The 17,348-nt window shown below is 42.2% G+C and overlaps 1 protein-coding gene across 1 annotated transcript in view; it reads left to right on the top strand.

Annotated features, from left to right (window-relative positions):
- thsd7ba (thrombospondin, type I, domain containing 7Ba) overlaps positions 1–17,348 on the top strand; it is a 128,622-nt gene that overhangs the window by 75,157 nt on the left and 36,117 nt on the right. The window contains exons 12-14 of the mRNA XM_062402751.1: positions 5,376–5,567; positions 15,064–15,330; positions 16,019–16,197. Coding sequence (XP_062258735.1) covers positions 5,376–5,567; positions 15,064–15,330; positions 16,019–16,197 — 638 coding nt within the window. The remainder of the gene's footprint in view (positions 1–5,375; positions 5,568–15,063; positions 15,331–16,018; positions 16,198–17,348) is intronic.

The raw sequence follows: 17,348 nt of genomic DNA, 5'->3' as shown, positions 1-17,348 counted from the left end.
CAAGCAGGCAAATAGGTCCGTGCTTCACAAAGCCAATATGCCCGTGGCTTGAGTAAATGCTACCTCCCGTCTCAGTGTGTGTGTGTCGAGCAAACTGCTGCATGTTGACTGAATAACAATGACCACGTGTAGAATGAGGTGTAGATATGAGTAGATTATATGCTGACCTGACATGCCGGGGGTCACGTATGGGAGGCGTTGAGCAGGAGAGGGTTTTTGAGAAGAGCACGGTGGAGCAGCGGTTTTCTCTGACACCTCACAGTAAGAAGGTCGTGGGTTTGAACCTGCCGGGCCGACCCGGGCCCGTCTGTGCCAAGTGTGCATGATCTCCCTGAGCCTGCGTAGGTTTCCTCTGGGTTCGCCAGCTTCCTCCCACAGCTTTCTATGTGAATTCATTTTCAGGTACTTGTTGTACTCCACTATATCAGCAAATATCTGTACATTCTACTGAATGACATTTTTATAATGCACATTACTATAACATGCTGACATTATGGGGGTTTTGTATGTTTAAAAGTCATTCATAATTTGAGGGGAATGGGTCCTGTGACCCTGCATCACTACTGAAGAGGAAACATCAGAAATGGAGGCAGAAGAGATTCAGTTAATAATCAATATGACAAAGAATTTTCAGTAGCATCATATGCAGTGTGAGACTTTATTATTATTGTATTAAACAGAACATACAGTTGACACAGTTAAATATGTAGTTGACAGTGGTCTCAGGGAACAGGCTACATTTGGCAAATACTTTAACTACTTAAGGTATATCTAAAAGCAAATACTTTTACTTGTATACTTTTAAGTTTTAAAAGAAACTTCACAGGCTGCAGCCAATCGCCTTTGGCTCAGGGGGAAAGTCTCCAACTGGGCCCCAAGATGCTCGGGCCACACACCCGGGTCTGATCAGCGTGTGGTGGGCCTGCCGTGGCAGAAGGTGTCTATTGATTATCGCCCGATGACGCTTAGGTACACGAGTGACAATCTGCCGGTGATCCCTAACATCTGCTGGTTGTTGGCAGCTGAGCTAATGTGGATGTCCTTGAAATGTGCAAAGGGTATTCACCATCTTCTCCTATATTCTAAAATAATGGTCTATTTATCTGTAATTTTACTTCAGTAACATGTTTGAGTACGTTCCTCCACCACTGACATTTAACGGGTGGATTTTATAAGATGAATCCTGAACCTTGCCATAAGGGAAATGTCTCTGTGTGCAGTGCCTCTGGAACATGTGTGAAGTTGAGCTAATGGATTCCAGCCTGACTGCAGAACATTGTGTCTTTACTCGCTCTACTTGTGGCTCATAACCATCTGGGTGTGTTGTATCCGTCCCTGAGTAGCACTGGAACTGTATTGAGAAATTATTCAATAGAAAATGTGTCACGCTGATTATCATTTTTGATGAAAGAATTTGACTTAATGGCCACGCTGAGGCCTATCTTCATTACTCTTCATAGGGCATCACATAGATGAATATAATCCTAATATGAGTGAATTAGCAGGGATATTACTTATGGTGGGATGGGGATTCATCTGGATAGTCTTAAGGGTAATAATAGAAAATGATCTGAGCTGGATTTATAACTGTTGAAAGGAAACTCGATTACAATATTTAAAAAATATCTTAGAGTTCTTACCGGTGAAGGATACTTTTTTTTTTTTTTTTAAACCTGTGTGTGACAGCCCTATTCAAAGTGTGTCCTCTCAGCCTCCAACATGTTCACCTTTCCAAGCAGCTGTATAATTAAAGATGATCCCTGTCAGTCGCTGAGACACCGTGACAAAAGTTGTTACCGCTTTTGTGAGAGGAGATGAAGTGAAAGGCCACACAAATAGACGCGGGCAACCAGGGGCTGGAATAATTATGTTAAGAGTTAAAAAATCCGAATGTCAGTGCTTGCTGTGCTGAGCTCGGCTAATAAAAGACGGCGGCGCTGACAGAATGGGGTTGTCACCGGTGGAGTGGGCTGGGTGAAGACAGAGGGCTATTCGTGGTAAATGGACAGAACTAAATGCCAACAGGGACATTTCATTGTGCCCACTGCGCTGCTAATTGGACTAACACTGCAGCATGTGTTCGTTATAAGTGGTTTTCTTTAAACAGCTTTGTTAAAAAGACAAATAAGATTCACCTTAAAAGGCCCCGGTAACATCTGTTATAATAACATACGTGTTGAACCTAAACGTTGCCGAGTGAAATGTTGTGTTTGCGCTGTGATCCGCAATCGCTGTTACATAAAGGCACATTAATAATAACCATCATCTCTTTCCCACTGCCTTTGTAAAGCCCTTGTATGCAAATGACCCTCCCACACATTCTCACCAAGTAGAAACACAACTGTTTTTGTCAGAGGGCAAAAATTTTAAAGTCAAATAGAAATCGATACAACGGATAAAAGGCCTGATGGTGGATCAGTGAATCCTCACAGAGGCGTTGGAGGAGGAGGAAGTTTCCCTCACTAGCCACATCGCTTGGACTTACATCCCAGTGTGAACAACAGGATAATGTTTCCGGGGGTTGTTGTGTAGTGTGCAGGTGCTGCTGTCGAGGGTTGGGGAGCAAACTCTGGGTTCCTACGAGGAGTCGGACCTGACTGATCATATCACAGTGTACAATACACAGCACTGCTCTGTTTGCAACACACTCTCTACGCGGCTCTGGCAGCACCTAGCGTTAACTTACATTTAGCTAGTAGCTGGTCGACACAACAACAACAATTCCGACACCAAGTGCAGTAAAGTGTGGGAAATGATACAGTTTATGTTCAGTGACTGGTTGCTTAACCCCATGTGATACACTAGCCGACAGTGTGGGCGTCAGTGACCCCCGGCCAAGTTTTGAGATGGAATATTCTGTGGTATTTGACCCTGAAACTGTTATTTAGTGTTAAATTATTGGAGTTGGGTTATGTTTAATTGTCGCTTATCATTTAAACTGTTAAAAGCGAGTAAGTTAGATTTCAACTAAGCATTTAAAAGTCTTTATCTTTATTGTGGGCTTTTTATTAAAATAAATAACTATCAGGCATAATAACTGATTTAAAATAATTGATTTAGGTGTATTAAGCCAATAAAACAGATCACTCTTCATTATTGTACGAATCACGAGTTGCACCCTGTTTTAGATTTGGCAGGCTTGCCTTAACCTCCAGTCGATCCCATCACGTCATATTTGTCTGTTCTTCTGAACTTTGTTCTTGATTTTCCTTTTCCCATTTTTTTTAGCAGACTGTAGTTAAAATGTGAAAAATGTCTATTAATAAAGAGTTAAAAAAAGGATTTAGCTCTGCTCCTGTCTCCTCTGACAAAGCTCTTCTCCTCCCTTCTCCTCACACGGCAGAGACGTGTCCTCACACGTCCTTGTTTGGTTCTAATTTTACTTTTTATTTATTGTCTTTAATTAATTCAAGCTGCTTTAATAACCTTTTATTAAGGTTATTAAAGCATTCCTTCCTAGCTCGGGCTGAAGCAGACTTATTCTTGCAGTGCAATGCAGATCCCTTTGGATCTGTTGATGCTAGTGTGTCACTTTCAAACTTAGAAGTCATGTGGGTTTTTGTGAGGTCTGTATCTTGAGAATAGTAACAATAGAATTTTTTTTTCACAGCTTTGCCCTGTAGAGTTAATGATACGATTTTTTTTCAACCTTCTGCATGTGTTTGCATAGTAATGAGGTTTCCTGTGACACTGGTGTAATGTGCGTTCACATATGTATCTTATTAAGGCATTGTCTTTGTCCTTATTTGCCGAGCTGGTTCTGTTTACCAGGATATTGAACAATGCATAAAGTCTCTTTTATGCAATGAAATAATCCATTCAACTGTTTGTCGAGCATAACCCCATTTGCCTTTTGACGAAAAGCCAATAACTTGTACTTGCACTGTGTCTTTAACATTTTATGAACAAGTGCCGTGTCTGTTCTGAACCTGCCTGTTTGGAGTGTTGCCTGTTTCTTGGTCTGTGGTGATCCTCCGGAGCTGCTTCAGAATTATTCCTTTAGTTGTCTGCAGAGCTTATTATGGTATTTGTTGCAGAGTAAAGTTAAAAAGAATGCGTCATCCTGGTTTATCAGCAATGAAGAATTTATAGTCAATGTTTTTCATAAAATTCAACTGAATTTGCTTTTATTACTGTTATCGAATGTGGTTTATATACATTTAAATGATTTAACTTTTTAAAATACATAGCATATCGGCTATTTCAGATGTGTGATGCACCACCATCAAAATCTTCTCACCCAAATTTACAAACTTTCAAAATAAAAGCTTGGTAATTTAGCTGGATACAAAGCATAACAGCAACAAACGAACATTGTGCTTTTACTTTGAAGACAAATTGCCAAAGTGATTGTGTGAATGATGATGATGGAGATCAGCACCTGTGCTGTGTTAAGTCTGACTGACACAGATCACCCCCACTGAGTAGCTACAGAGTGCTACTTCCCTGTTATTCTCATTATAATATTATTGCCAAAATTGCAACCAAATTTGACACATTTGACAAAAAGAATACACTAAGCAAGTGTGAAGTCAAAATGATGAACGATGCATTCCACAGGCAGACAGACAGGCAGTTATTTGTTGAATAAGAAGGTAGATGCTGTTGCTGTTTGGTCTGATAAATGCACCATACGCCTCAGAATGAAAGGGAAAATCACAATACAGTTTTTTTTATATAAGAACAACTTATATTCAGTCTCTACTCTTTTTCTTCCCCTTGACCTATCTACCTTTCCTGACAAAGAGCCGCCTCACTTCTCTGACAGTTTCAATTTTGCCGTAGGAGATATGGAAACAATTTCCAAAGAAACTTGTTTGGGGGTATTTTCCAAAGATATCGAATGTAGCCTCGCTGTGACTGGAAGTCTGCACCCAGTGAATTGACTGCTGTATCAGACCAGTTAACCCATCATGTGCGTTCTACATAGTTATTCATACACACATAACCACACGTAGCAGTTATAGAACTGCATTGTGACGTCTCTATTCCCCTGTAATCTGATTCTAGCACTTTGATTAGTTGGTGTATACATCATTTTGTCTAAAGTACTTCACTTTGATGTTGATCTGTTATTATGAATGCCTTGTTCCATTCAATAAATCACACTTATCTTAAGAAGTGTGATAGAAGTGTTTGTGCTTGAAGGTTGAATTAGCATTTCGATAGATCTTAACATTAAAGCAGCTCTGACTGAACTGTAGAAACATCTCTACGCCATTGTCAACCAAACAATCAACTGAATATGAAAGTCAGAGCTTAAATCACCATACAGATGCATGCATGAGTGAAAGTCAACTTGGTGGGGTGTCATTTGTTATGGGTGCTTTGTTTGTATAAATGAAATGACATTCCCCCCCTCTCTGTGTTTCCAGGAGTCAGTTGTGTCGGGGGGAGCGATGACTCAGCCAATATGACGGAGTGCCTGCGATGGGCTGGCCCCTTGCCCCCTCAGTTCAGAGAGTGCCGGGTGGCTTGCAAGGATGACTGCACCCTAACTGCATGGTCCCAGTACTCGGAATGCACAGGATGTGGCACCTCCACAAGTCGCCAGCGCTCCCTCACCGGTAAGAGGCGCCGCTTCCGTGCACACAGAAATTGCACGAGGGCGAGGCAATGCTTTAAATCTTCAGTGTCCTCTTTTTTCATTTGCACATCGATTGGAAAAATATCTAATCTTGAGTATTATTGCATTAGCAGCATATTATTCTTGTACTGAAACACCACTGTTTGAGAAAAAAACCTTCCTCGGCCCAGTCCAGCCAAAATGTTCTCACTGTACTCTCTGATACTGGAACTTCCCTCCGTCCCTGTAGAGTTCTGGTTGGTCTAAATAAGGTCTGTTGCTGCTTGTAATCTAAGTAGTTATTTCAGTGCAGATGGCAAAAATTCAGAATTACATGCTGTGGATGCAGACCAGGCAGAATGCTGTCCGTCTTGAGTATTTGATCCGGTGCCAGAGGGGTTGTAGTAAACACACCCTGTCTCCCTCTATAATGCTCCGCGAATCCAAGACATGGCATCAGCCTGGGCTCAGTGGTGGATTTCTCTGAGAGTGCTCGCGCTCCCTGCGTTGTAATGGTCACAATAAGTCAGTTTTTCAGCTCTTTTATGCCGACGCTTAAAATTCTCTGTCAGACACTCTGATGGAGAGCGAGCCCGTGGTGGGTTTCACTCTGTCGCAGGGGTTAAGAAGTTGGCAGTTTACCAAGGCCTCGGCTCAGATAAGCCACCCAGAGATGTATCACTCTTCATTCTGTGTGTCTAAACTGGAGTCATTTTGAAGGCCCAGAGGACTGTTTAACAGATCACTGCTCGGAGGTGGAGGATGTCTCATGGACTTCAAACATGTGGAGAAAAATGGTAATTCTCACGGACTGAAGTCAGCGTGTCTGTGGGATGGGAGAAGTTATGGATGTCTCAGATAAATTCATCCAGAGAGCCGCTGCCAAGCATTGTGAATGTTGTGTCCTGTTACTCAAGCCTTATCTACCACGCTAATGTGGATATTTTTGAAATTTGATATTTTCTCAAATATATCTATCCAGAGAAGAACACAAAAACATGGACAAACACTCAAACAAGCATGTCGGGCCAGTAGGTGGCGATAGAGCCTGCAGTCCGTCAAATACCATAGAAGAACACTATGGTCCAAGTCATAATGGGCGGATTCCTGCGATTGTGGGTAATTTGGTGCAGTGATGCTAAAGGTGGCTGCAAATTTGCAATTAGACCGAGCAGTGCAAAGTAAGCTGTAATATCAAATTCCCGCACTCTCGCTTTTACCTGAACACGTGGATACGGAAAACCAGAGTTTTTTGTTAAAGTCTTAGTTTTATAAAACACAGTTTGTGGATGAGAGCCACAAAGGTAAAGTGGAAGAAGGGAAATATCTGTATGAGTGTGGATAGGGCAGAGTGATGACAGGAAATACACCAAGACTGTAATTGTCCGGCTTGCACATTCTGACAGGTGTTCGCTGAGTGCTGCATATATCATTTTCGTGTGTTCATAACTGAGCAACCTGCCTCATTTCATGCACGTATTTCCCGTAATGGCAAGGTGTTTACAAACCGAGGACTTGAAAGGAGAAAGACATAAAACGAGCAGCCATGCCTCAGCGCTCTGCCCCCTCTCCTACGCACGCACACACTGCACACAAACAAACACACTCACACACACACCAAAAACAGGTTTAATGCTCTGCCTCTAACTTTAAATTTCTAAGAAGTGCCTGTGACAGAGAGGTTTGGAAACAAAGCTGGCCCCATTGTGGTTTGAAAACTCCGCAGCTGCGTTAAAGCATGGAGAGGCAAAAAATAGAGACGCTTCCTGACCGGTTCTTACCAGCCACAGCTTGAAGTACCAGTGGTGAAGAAGTTAGCGGTGTCTCTTTGAAGCAACATCATTCTCGAGGTCCACACGACAGCTGCGGCCCTCACATGTTCCCTCCCGCAGTCTAAACACATGCCCATTCTGTGAACTGCTGATTCGGCTGATGCTGCAGGGCCCCACGCTGCCCACACCCAGCATCCGATTCCTTTCTTCACTCTTACTATTATCTTTCCCCCACATTCACACATAAAGTAGTTGACTGACCATAGCAAGGACATACTAATGAAAAGCAGATTGCATCTAGTCCTTCTCCGTATGCCTGCTGCACTGGAGGACTTAGAGGACAAAGGACTTTCTGAACGGAGTCTCAGAAACAATCAGATGTGACTTCAGAGTAAATACAAATATAGAGGAGGACTGCAGGCGTCGGCTGGCTGTGCTTGTTTGTGTAAAGTTCAGCACAGACAACAGGACGTGTTAAACTGGCACTCGTTCTCTGTGCTACTCTTTGTCCTTCTTTTCTTTACTCTTCCTTCCACCTGAATGGGGTTTAAAAGAACAGCAATCAGAACAGGAGAAAAGGTAATCAGTTCATATAAGAGGGGAATAAAAAAAAGGCACACAAAAGAAAACTCAGTATAGGTCTGACGATTCATTAAAGCTGATTTCAAAGGGTAAGTTAATACACAACATCCGGTTCCTGACACTTCCTGTTCAGCTCCCTCTCACTCGCTGTTCCTTTCGTCCAGATTTCGATTCGTAAATTTCAAACTGGATCCTTCGGCCAGATAATCTGTTCAGATCAGACTCCACTCTGTGACGCCCCAGCGACCATCGGGAGGACTACATCAGACCTCAACTCGACCCGATGATCCCCTAATGTGCACGCAGGCCCGAGAGATACACTTGACCGCGTTATTACACTACAAAGTATATGCAGCTCAGATAATTGGCTCGGTTATAGAAGTGCATGTGGCTCTACCAGCAGGCCTGGTTGAATGGTGCATGCTGGGACTGCCTCCTACACTGAATCTAAATGATTACTGGCAGATGTGTTGCATCTTTAAAAGTGCTGCAAAGAACATCATTTATAGTCTTTAACTGATTTATGTGTTGATATAAATACTTAAGGCAGATGAGCCTCTTTGTAATTTCAGCAACAAACACACATTAGTTTCTCATTTTCAGTGAAGCTGAAGTGTGTTGAAGTTATTCAGCGCCCCATATCAAGAACTGCGTTTACTCCAAAGCAGCAGTGAAGATGCCACTTTTCTATTTTATTTATTAAAGGTAATTAGACCGGAGTCTCCACACTGATGTGCTAATGACTTAATGGTGGTGACATGATAAACATTTCATTAAAACCTGCTGAATCTGACGAAATGCCTCGGGTGGAAAATGTTCAGACGGTGAGAGGATAAAAATGTTCCTGTTGCTTTATCGGCAACTATTGAATCAAGGCTAATTTCTCTCTCAAGCCCCAAGTTGAGTGTCGTGCGGCCGTGGACATGTTACGTTCTGTGAATTATTCCTTGCACAGATCCCAGGGCAGAGTTTGTGTGTATCTGTAAGAGCTTAACTGCAGACAAAGGGTTCAGCTGCACTGTGCGGCTTTGTTACTGAGCCATTAGGAATTGGGCCGTTTCTCTTCTTTGTCAGAGGAAGCCTTTAACAACCTAATGTGTGATAATTCTGCCTGAACGTTTATAGAAATACTGAAGTATTCTTACTTGCTCTCTTTACCTGATTTTTAATCTTAATTTTATTCTACTGTATGAATCAGTTTTATCTTTTCTGTCCTTTATGTGTCTTTTAAAAAGTCAAGATTCAGTCGTGTGTCTCTGCTCTTAAAGGATATTTAGTTTTATCTTGAATTTTGGTTTAATTTAGGTCACATTTTAATCTATTAACTATGCTATATACCTGAAGATTGATTGATTCATTGATTGATTGATTGAATCAATCATCAACTGGGGAAAAGCATGATACCAACTGCACATGGAACATTTCTGTGGGATTTATTGCACACATATCTCACAGTGCATGGATTTAATATCAGGCATTATATTTCAGGGCAGGTGTGCAGCACTAGAATTGAAAGACTTTTTTTCTTTTATGACTCAAATGTTCCTGGAATACAGATTTGTGTGTATTGTGAGCTATGGACATTGCAACTTAAGAAATACTGCAAAATAACTCTCCAAACATTAAATCTAATAAGATAAGTTATCAACCGTGTCAACCGTACTGGCACACAATGCACGGCGTGAATGTTTTGAGACCTCTTTCACTGTGGGAACAACTGCTTCTTTCATTATGTCCTTGAAAACCGTTTCAAGTCCAATTTTCACCCAGTCATCTTCTCTGCGCGTCTTCACTCTCCCGCAGTAAAACTGACTGAACCGACAGTTAACTTGCTTTTTGTGTCTCTCAGTCGGAAAAACGCCCTCGAAAAATCAGGTTCCAGAAAGAAATGGGCACGGATCGATTCAGCCTGTTCTGTCAATCCACAAATATCAAAATACAAATGTTATGATCAGCTAATAACATCCGAGGTCAAATAAAACGTGACTCAGCAGCAACAGTGCTTTTAGAACAGCCATCATGTTAATCTTTCCCAGTCTGTGCAGGAAAGTGGAGGAAATAAAGGTTCATGGGGACATTTCACTAGAGAGGTGATCAATTATCTATAGTCTATCCATCTTTTGACGTCTTTTATCAGAAGCACCTTGACTCACTCCTCATTTGCAATACGTCTTAGCACAGATTAGACAGAGTTGGGTTTGTATTATACTCATTTGTGGACACACATCGTTGTGAGGATGCGTCATGTTTCTGGACAACAAAAGTTTTAGCCTCTTCTCTTAAGTCTGTCTTTTGTGAATTTCGTTTAAACTTTGACAATTTGTCTCTTAGATTAAAACATTTCAGAGGTCAAATCTCAAGGGGACCATATAAGTCTAGGGACAAAATGTCTGTAGACTGAAACTGCACCAGTTGGCGGAGTCACACAACCACAGGGCAGGTATTGTTTTATATGAAAATTGTGTTATGAGGGTAGCGTTCGATCTCCTTGTCTCCGCCTCTCCTCAAGGTCAGCTTCCATTTGAGTTTGTCAGCTCATGTCCAATCAGTAACCGTGTCGACGAGGACCGTCCTCTTATGACGGAGTTGACATCCCCATGGACCTAAGCAGACATACCGACAGATGTGAAAACTAAAACTCTGGCTTCATAAGGACAAAAAAGAACGCACAGCAATATGACTGTAAATGGAGCATCATCACAATAAAGAGTAGCGAGAGATCACTTTGAAGAAATGATGCCGTGCAGTTAGAGCAGGTTGAATATTAAAGATCCCGATGCAGATTTCTTGCCTGTGTGCCAGCGCGGCGCCGTTGCAAGTAATGCAGTTGTCAAAGTTAAGCGATGTTGCGCTCGCACTCTTCAATCAACCACCAGCAGCGGTGTGGATTGAACAGATTGTCGGTGGATTGCCGTGCGACAGCAGTGAGTTCACACTCTGTGAGGAATGTTTGCAATCAGACCCACTTCAGGAGCAGCTGTCACTTGGCACACGGGAGGCGGAGGACGCCCGGGATCCAGGAAACAAATACACAAGTGCACACGTTTAGCAGGATTAGTAAAAAAAAAACAAAAAACTCCATTCGGCCCAGGTCAAGAAAGTCTGTTATTTTGAAGTTCACAAACAAGGTGTTTCACTTTAATTATGGTAATTGTGTAGTTATTTCCTGACTCTCTGTGGGCTGCGGTTCATTAAAGACACAACCGAGCTTTGTTCACAAAGTGAGGACTGGCTCTGCTCTGTGGTTTCCAGCGGGATTGATTTTAACCAAGCAAAAAGAAAATCTCACCTTCATAAGCAACGCTGCCCAAAAGCAATATCAATGAATCTGCTTTTCCTTTTATAGGTTGTGTGTTATCATTTATATATTTAAGTTTTGAAATCCTGGCAGTGTAACTTTCGGATTAAGAAATAAACACATTATTCTTCCCACATATGAAAAAAATAAGTTAAAAAGCATCAGTGGTTTGATTCCATTTCCTTTATATGCACTCTGTCAAACAGTCAATGCCAACTGTTTTAAAGAACGAATTTCATATGATGACGACTAATGATCTTTTCGGTTGCTGTGATATTATGAGGACTTTGTTATTTTTCATCAGCTTCAGGTAATATCTGTATTCTTTGAGGATTCTGAGATATTACCAAATAGTAACAATGCCTAGGGTTATGTTCTGACTTCATTCTGTCTTCACTTCATATGATCATCATATGACATAACAGAAGGAGGAATCATTTTCTGATAAATATTAACTTTGGATCAAAACAGCAGTGTGCCTGGGGCTGTGTGAGCGTTCAGGGTAAAAAACATTTCTCTTGCTCATTTCTGTAAACGCAGAACATTCACTGTGACTCACCCGGGTATGACTAGTAAATTCTGTTATGTAATCTTAGTTAATTGTAGCAAACTGTCGATAGTACTCTATACGTGATATTTGAACACGACCAATGAGTGTAGAGTTGGGCTGTGTGTACACAAAGCGCTCGGAGGTAAATGGTAAAATGACCTGTTGAGGTCTGTGTTAGATTTACCATAATACAAGTAGAACCGAGGCTGATGTGTCTGTTATTAGATTTAAACGCACATATTGAGTCATAAACCGAATTTTTGGAGCAAGTTAAAATGTTTCACTTGATGTTGGCTCTAGATGAAGAGAACAAATCTACCAGCTTTTCCTTTTCATTTCGGTCTCAATGGGTTTGTTCCTCCCTTCAATTGTTCAGGCTTCATTTGAAATTCAAAGAATTCTTAACAGAAACCTAAAGCACTTTTCGCTGGTCAGGGATTCAAGGTCTAAATACCGGTACACAGAGGTATTTCCATTACGCCAAGAAAGAAAAAAAGGTTTAGTGGAAATTAATCCAAACTATTTAGCTTTGCAGAGCCGTGAAACATGAAGATATGTCTGACGTTTTGTATCTGCCAAATACAAATACCTCGGATTGTCTCTCTGCATTACAAGCCTTCAAAGGAACCCCCCCCCCCTGCCAGGGTCCAGTCAGCGCTCTCGTGAAATGCATTAACCGCATTGCATGTGACGTGTCCATGACGAGGACGCCCTACGGCAACATTTACATTTCAATTACAGCAGGATGTAAATGGCTGTTTAGAACGCAACAGCAAATCTGTCTTATCTCGTGTCCCATTCTCCTGGTGAAGCCGACAGTCAATCACGATCAGGGCAGAGACATTTAGAGCAGATGGACGGCAGGTTGTGTCTGTTACTTTTCAAGATATTAACAGTGACAGTGTGCGAGAGGAACACAAGCTTTTCACGTCCCTGCTAAAATGTCAGCGTTCATCAAATATGATGGACAGGACAAATTCTTTGATGCCTAATTATATTTGGGAATCTGCCTCTAACAGTCAGATCGGAATTAAGGCTTAATGGGTTTTTTTAAGTTTTGAATAAAAAAATAATAATAATTGTAAACCTCATTAAATAAAGGAGTTTGGGCTGGGGGTGGGGGGGGTTTCAATAACATTTTAAAGGATTAAAAGAAATCACGAAAGAATCATTTGCTGCCAATTCTCTGTGAAATTCTCATGTTCATTGATTATAATGATTCTTGTGTAACTGAAATCAGTTCGGTGCAGTTTTCTCTATTGAAAGACGTCTCAGTCTTTGACCTGGAAATCCATTGTTGTTGTTTTACAGTGACAAGGGGGTCGCCAAAAGGCATTGTGGGATATATAAGACATGATTTAGTGTCATAAAACAAAATGAGGTGGACTGAGAGAAAGTTGATTTACTAATAAGAAATTTACAGCAGTAAATCACAGAATAACTCTTGAGCTCCACTTCAGTGACAGAGGATAAAACAGTGTGTGAGTATGTACGCAGCTTTTCATCCTAAGACCATTTCTCAACTATTGTCAACGCCTGTGAAGCAAAGGCGGCCTATTCCCCATTGGTCATTGATAATACAGTCAACCACTGTGAGCTGGGGAGACGTCATGGACGGAAAAAAAACATGGCAGAAATGTTCATCAGGAGAAATTTGTCAGGGAGCTTTCTTTGTTTTCTCCTCAGCGGGAGAACACGGCACCAGCAGCAGGTTGCCATACGATTACAAACGTAAAATTGTCATTTGTATGATATAGAAACAAGTCGTGTGTGTTTTTTGAATTTATTATATAGAAAAAACAATTTGCAATTCTTAATTTCAGAGCATATAGCTGTAGTAACATAACACAGACATTAAGTATGCACCTTTCCTAAAGGGGCTTTCAAATAAGGACAAAAATTAAAGTTGAATATTCTTGCACGTAGCACTAATCGTTCCCGAGGTTATTCACAGAACCTTTCGAGTGCACGTCACGCGGGGAAAAGTGCCTCGCTGCCACTGGACAAAGAGCAGTTATGACAGATTAGCTATTCATTTGTTCCATTAACATTCTCTTAAGGACTAAAAGGCAAACTATAAGAAAGATAGATTCAGCTGGTTTGCTTAATTTGAATCACTGGTTCTTATTGTTATTGATGTACTGTCAATCTTGTGGCTTTTAAAAGTGAGAAGACAATGTTGTACACATTGTAGTTTTGCCCCAGCGCCGGCAATAGTCAGTGGTTGGTGGCAGTCATTACGCCTTGAGGGAATATCTTCAAATATATAATGAGCATCACTTGGACTCCTGGAAAAACCAATTAGAATTTGAGGGTTGAAGGTCAAAGGTCAAGGTTTGCATGAACTCATGTTGTGAACCCATTGTGAATTTCATTACATATGACACCAACATTAACTTGTCCTTAAGAATGACCTGTCGAGATGGTGAAAGGTCACGGTGTCACTTGCACTTTGATATTACCTGATTAGATTTTAATCTATGTAATATTTGTGTATTTAAAGTGTATGTAAAAACTCTCTTTACGAGTGCATGTGTTTCTAATGACAGGGACCATCTTAGGTTTAATTTGATGAACACAAACAACATCACACAACTATGTCATCTTCTCTCAAAGTGTGATTTTTAAAGGCATATTTTACTGTAGGCGAGAGCAACGCTGTCTCTGCTCAATTTTTTTTACAGTGTACATCATGTTGGGGTGAATAATGAGCCAGACTCTAGTCCAACACCTCAAGGTGTCAAGATCGAGACAATGATTTATGCAAGAAATCGCAAGAGTGATCTTACCCAAGTAAAGCTAAGCCTGTGGTTATAGTGATGTTGGATATAATGTGTGCTTGCATGGGAGAAAAGCTGCCGTGCTATGATGGAGTTGAGAGAGAGGGAGTCAGATGTGGTACACTGATGGAGACAACAACATTAAAAATAAATACAAAGACTGCTGCTGCTTTTATTTGCCCTCTGTCATCCACAGTCGCAATCATACAAATTAACAATTTACATTCATTTTATAGCCGGTAATGAAGTGTGCACAAATATGTCTTGCAAGGGTTTGACTGCAGTCTGAATGATCATGAATAAATTAACAATATAGGTCGGTGGGATTTAATTTGATCATAGTGACAATAGTTTTTTTGACACTCTATAACAATAAAGCTCTCTCTGCATTCAGCAGCTCAGCCTCTGCTCCCGATGTGGATCATTGTCAGCTGTAAACCCTTTTCATGCACTGTTTATCTCCCCCCCCCCAGTGGAGAGTAACGTCCCCTTGCTTTGTCCGTCCTCTGTCGCAGGTCGCAGCAAAAAGAAGGAGCACTGCTCCAATGAGCGGTTGTTCCCTCTGGAGGAGACAGAGGCTTGTCCCTGCGATGAGTTTCTGTCCCAGCCCTCTGGGAACTGGTCCGCCTGCATCCTCCCTGCCCCTTCGCTCTCTGGGTCCCTGCAGGCGTGGATGAGCCAGCGGGAGGTGAAGGAATGTGGCCAAGGTCGGCGCTACAGGGCGGTGGCCTGCGTTGACCAGCGGGGACGCCTGGTCAACCCGACGCTCTGCACGGACTCAGGTGGGATCAACAGAAATGTGAATTTTGACATTTTAACTCACAGACCTACAACACAGTGTATGAATTGCATAATTAGCAGATACAAATAAATGAAGTGCATAAAAAGGATAATAATCTGAATATGATCAAAAAATTACAAATGATATACAATATAGTAAAACAAGTCGACAAATAATTAAATTGAATTGAATTGGAAGCCGGACTGAAAAAGAAGGTCTTGAGTTTTCATCCTGTCTTTTTTTTAGGGATGGCTGGATAGTGAGCTAGCTATGTACAAGGGAAGTTTACATGTTTGGAGTTTTTTTAAGCAAAAACATATTTTGTTTTGTTTTATGTGCCCACATTGTTGTCAAAATTCCATTCCAATGCTAAAGGCAGTCTTATGTTTAATGATGACGAAGTTGACTCAGGCAGCAAACAAACAAAAGTAGAAAACAAAATACATAGTACAGTGTGGAAACCCCCTGGAGCAGTTCCACTCAGCCATGTTGGCTCAGTGCAGGAGTGAGACGGCCATTAGTCACATAATTAGCTCTGTGTGTCACGGCGAGCGAGACCATGGTCTGGTGGTGTGCGGGCCGGTGGCACGTCCGTCGGACATTATTAATGTGCGCCACGCTGCAGCTGCTGACCGAGTCTTAAATCAGGCCTCCCTCTCCTCTCCCTGTCTGCCAACATTCAATCCCAGGCTACATGGTGGAGATTTGCCACGTTCCCTGTCCCCTGGACTGTAAGCTCAGCAACTGGTCGGCCTGGTCGCCCTGCAGTGCGTCCTGCGGCGGCGGGCTGAAGATCCGCTCCAAGTGGCTCCGGGAGAAAGCGTTCAACGGGGGTCGGCCGTGCCCGAAGCTGGATCTGAAGAACCAGGTGAGGCTCGCACTTTTGACTTTACAGAAACAAATTCCATATCCAGCCCAAGAAGGAAAACAATGGAAGGCGGCAGTTTTTTGCAGCATGTTGATGCATTCATTATTTCGTGTGTCCCTAGAGTGGAAATTAAGTCCGGAAGGAATTCTTTAGGGCCAAGACTTTTAAACAGAATAATTCATTCCAATGTTCATATTTACACGCTGCAACAAACGAGTGCACAGGGCTGACCTCATCATCCAATCACATTGTCCTGGACTCACTCCTTCATAGACTTGATTGTTTCCAGGGCCACATACAATAGATTGCAGATGGGGGGGGGGGGGGGGGGGGGGGGGGGGGCAGTCTATACTTCGACTTCATGCACATGCAATAATCTGGCCGCTGTTGAATGTACGGAATTAGTTTTCTAAATGCCAGTTGCTTTACAGATATTCAGCATTTTGTTATTATTGCAGTAGCTGTATTTATCTTAATTATTTTGTACTCATCTCCAGGCTTTTGGAAATGTGTTTTTCCTCTAGTCCCCGGTTGTGTCGCAGCCCATGCGGCCACATAAATACCCAGCGTCCTTTTGCATTCTACTCACATTTCAATGACACGGTTTATTACCCATCAGCCAGTGGGACTCTTTGGTGACCTGCTCTTTTTTTTTTTTCTTCTTTCCTCTCTGGTGTCTTCAGTCTGACCAAATCATTCGCCTAGCCAGACATGCCCTTTCCTTGACATAAAGACGGGGGACTTCTAAGTAACAAGAAGCAAGGGGGGGGGGGGGGACTGGAGGTAGAGAGGGAGAGGTGGACAGATGGGAGCTTTTGAGGTGGCGTCGGTAGCTCTGAATATTTTTGTGACAGCATCTCTGCGATGGGTTCGTCTTTCACAGCGAGGGGAGTGTTTTTTATGAACGCTGCCTCTATGCTCGAATGGGCTTGAAAGGACACTTTAGTTTGCAGAGGTCAGTATGGAGATGAGGCCCGGCTGTGTGTGGAAATATTACAGTGTGCTCAAGTGGACATTTGTGTACAGATGGTTAAGTGCCCACTAACAAGGTCTGCACGGCCCCCGCTGTAATGCCCCGTAATGACCCTCGCTTCTGAAACTGGAGCTGGCCGCTGCCGATGCCCTTACGGATTCATCCTGAGGGTGGACTC

The sequence above is a fragment of the Platichthys flesus genome, chromosome 13, assembly GCF_949316205.1.
Source record: "Platichthys flesus chromosome 13, fPlaFle2.1, whole genome shotgun sequence".
NCBI lineage: Eukaryota > Metazoa > Chordata > Actinopteri > Pleuronectiformes > Pleuronectidae > Platichthys > Platichthys flesus.
This window is presented reverse-complemented; position numbering and strand designations above follow the sequence as displayed.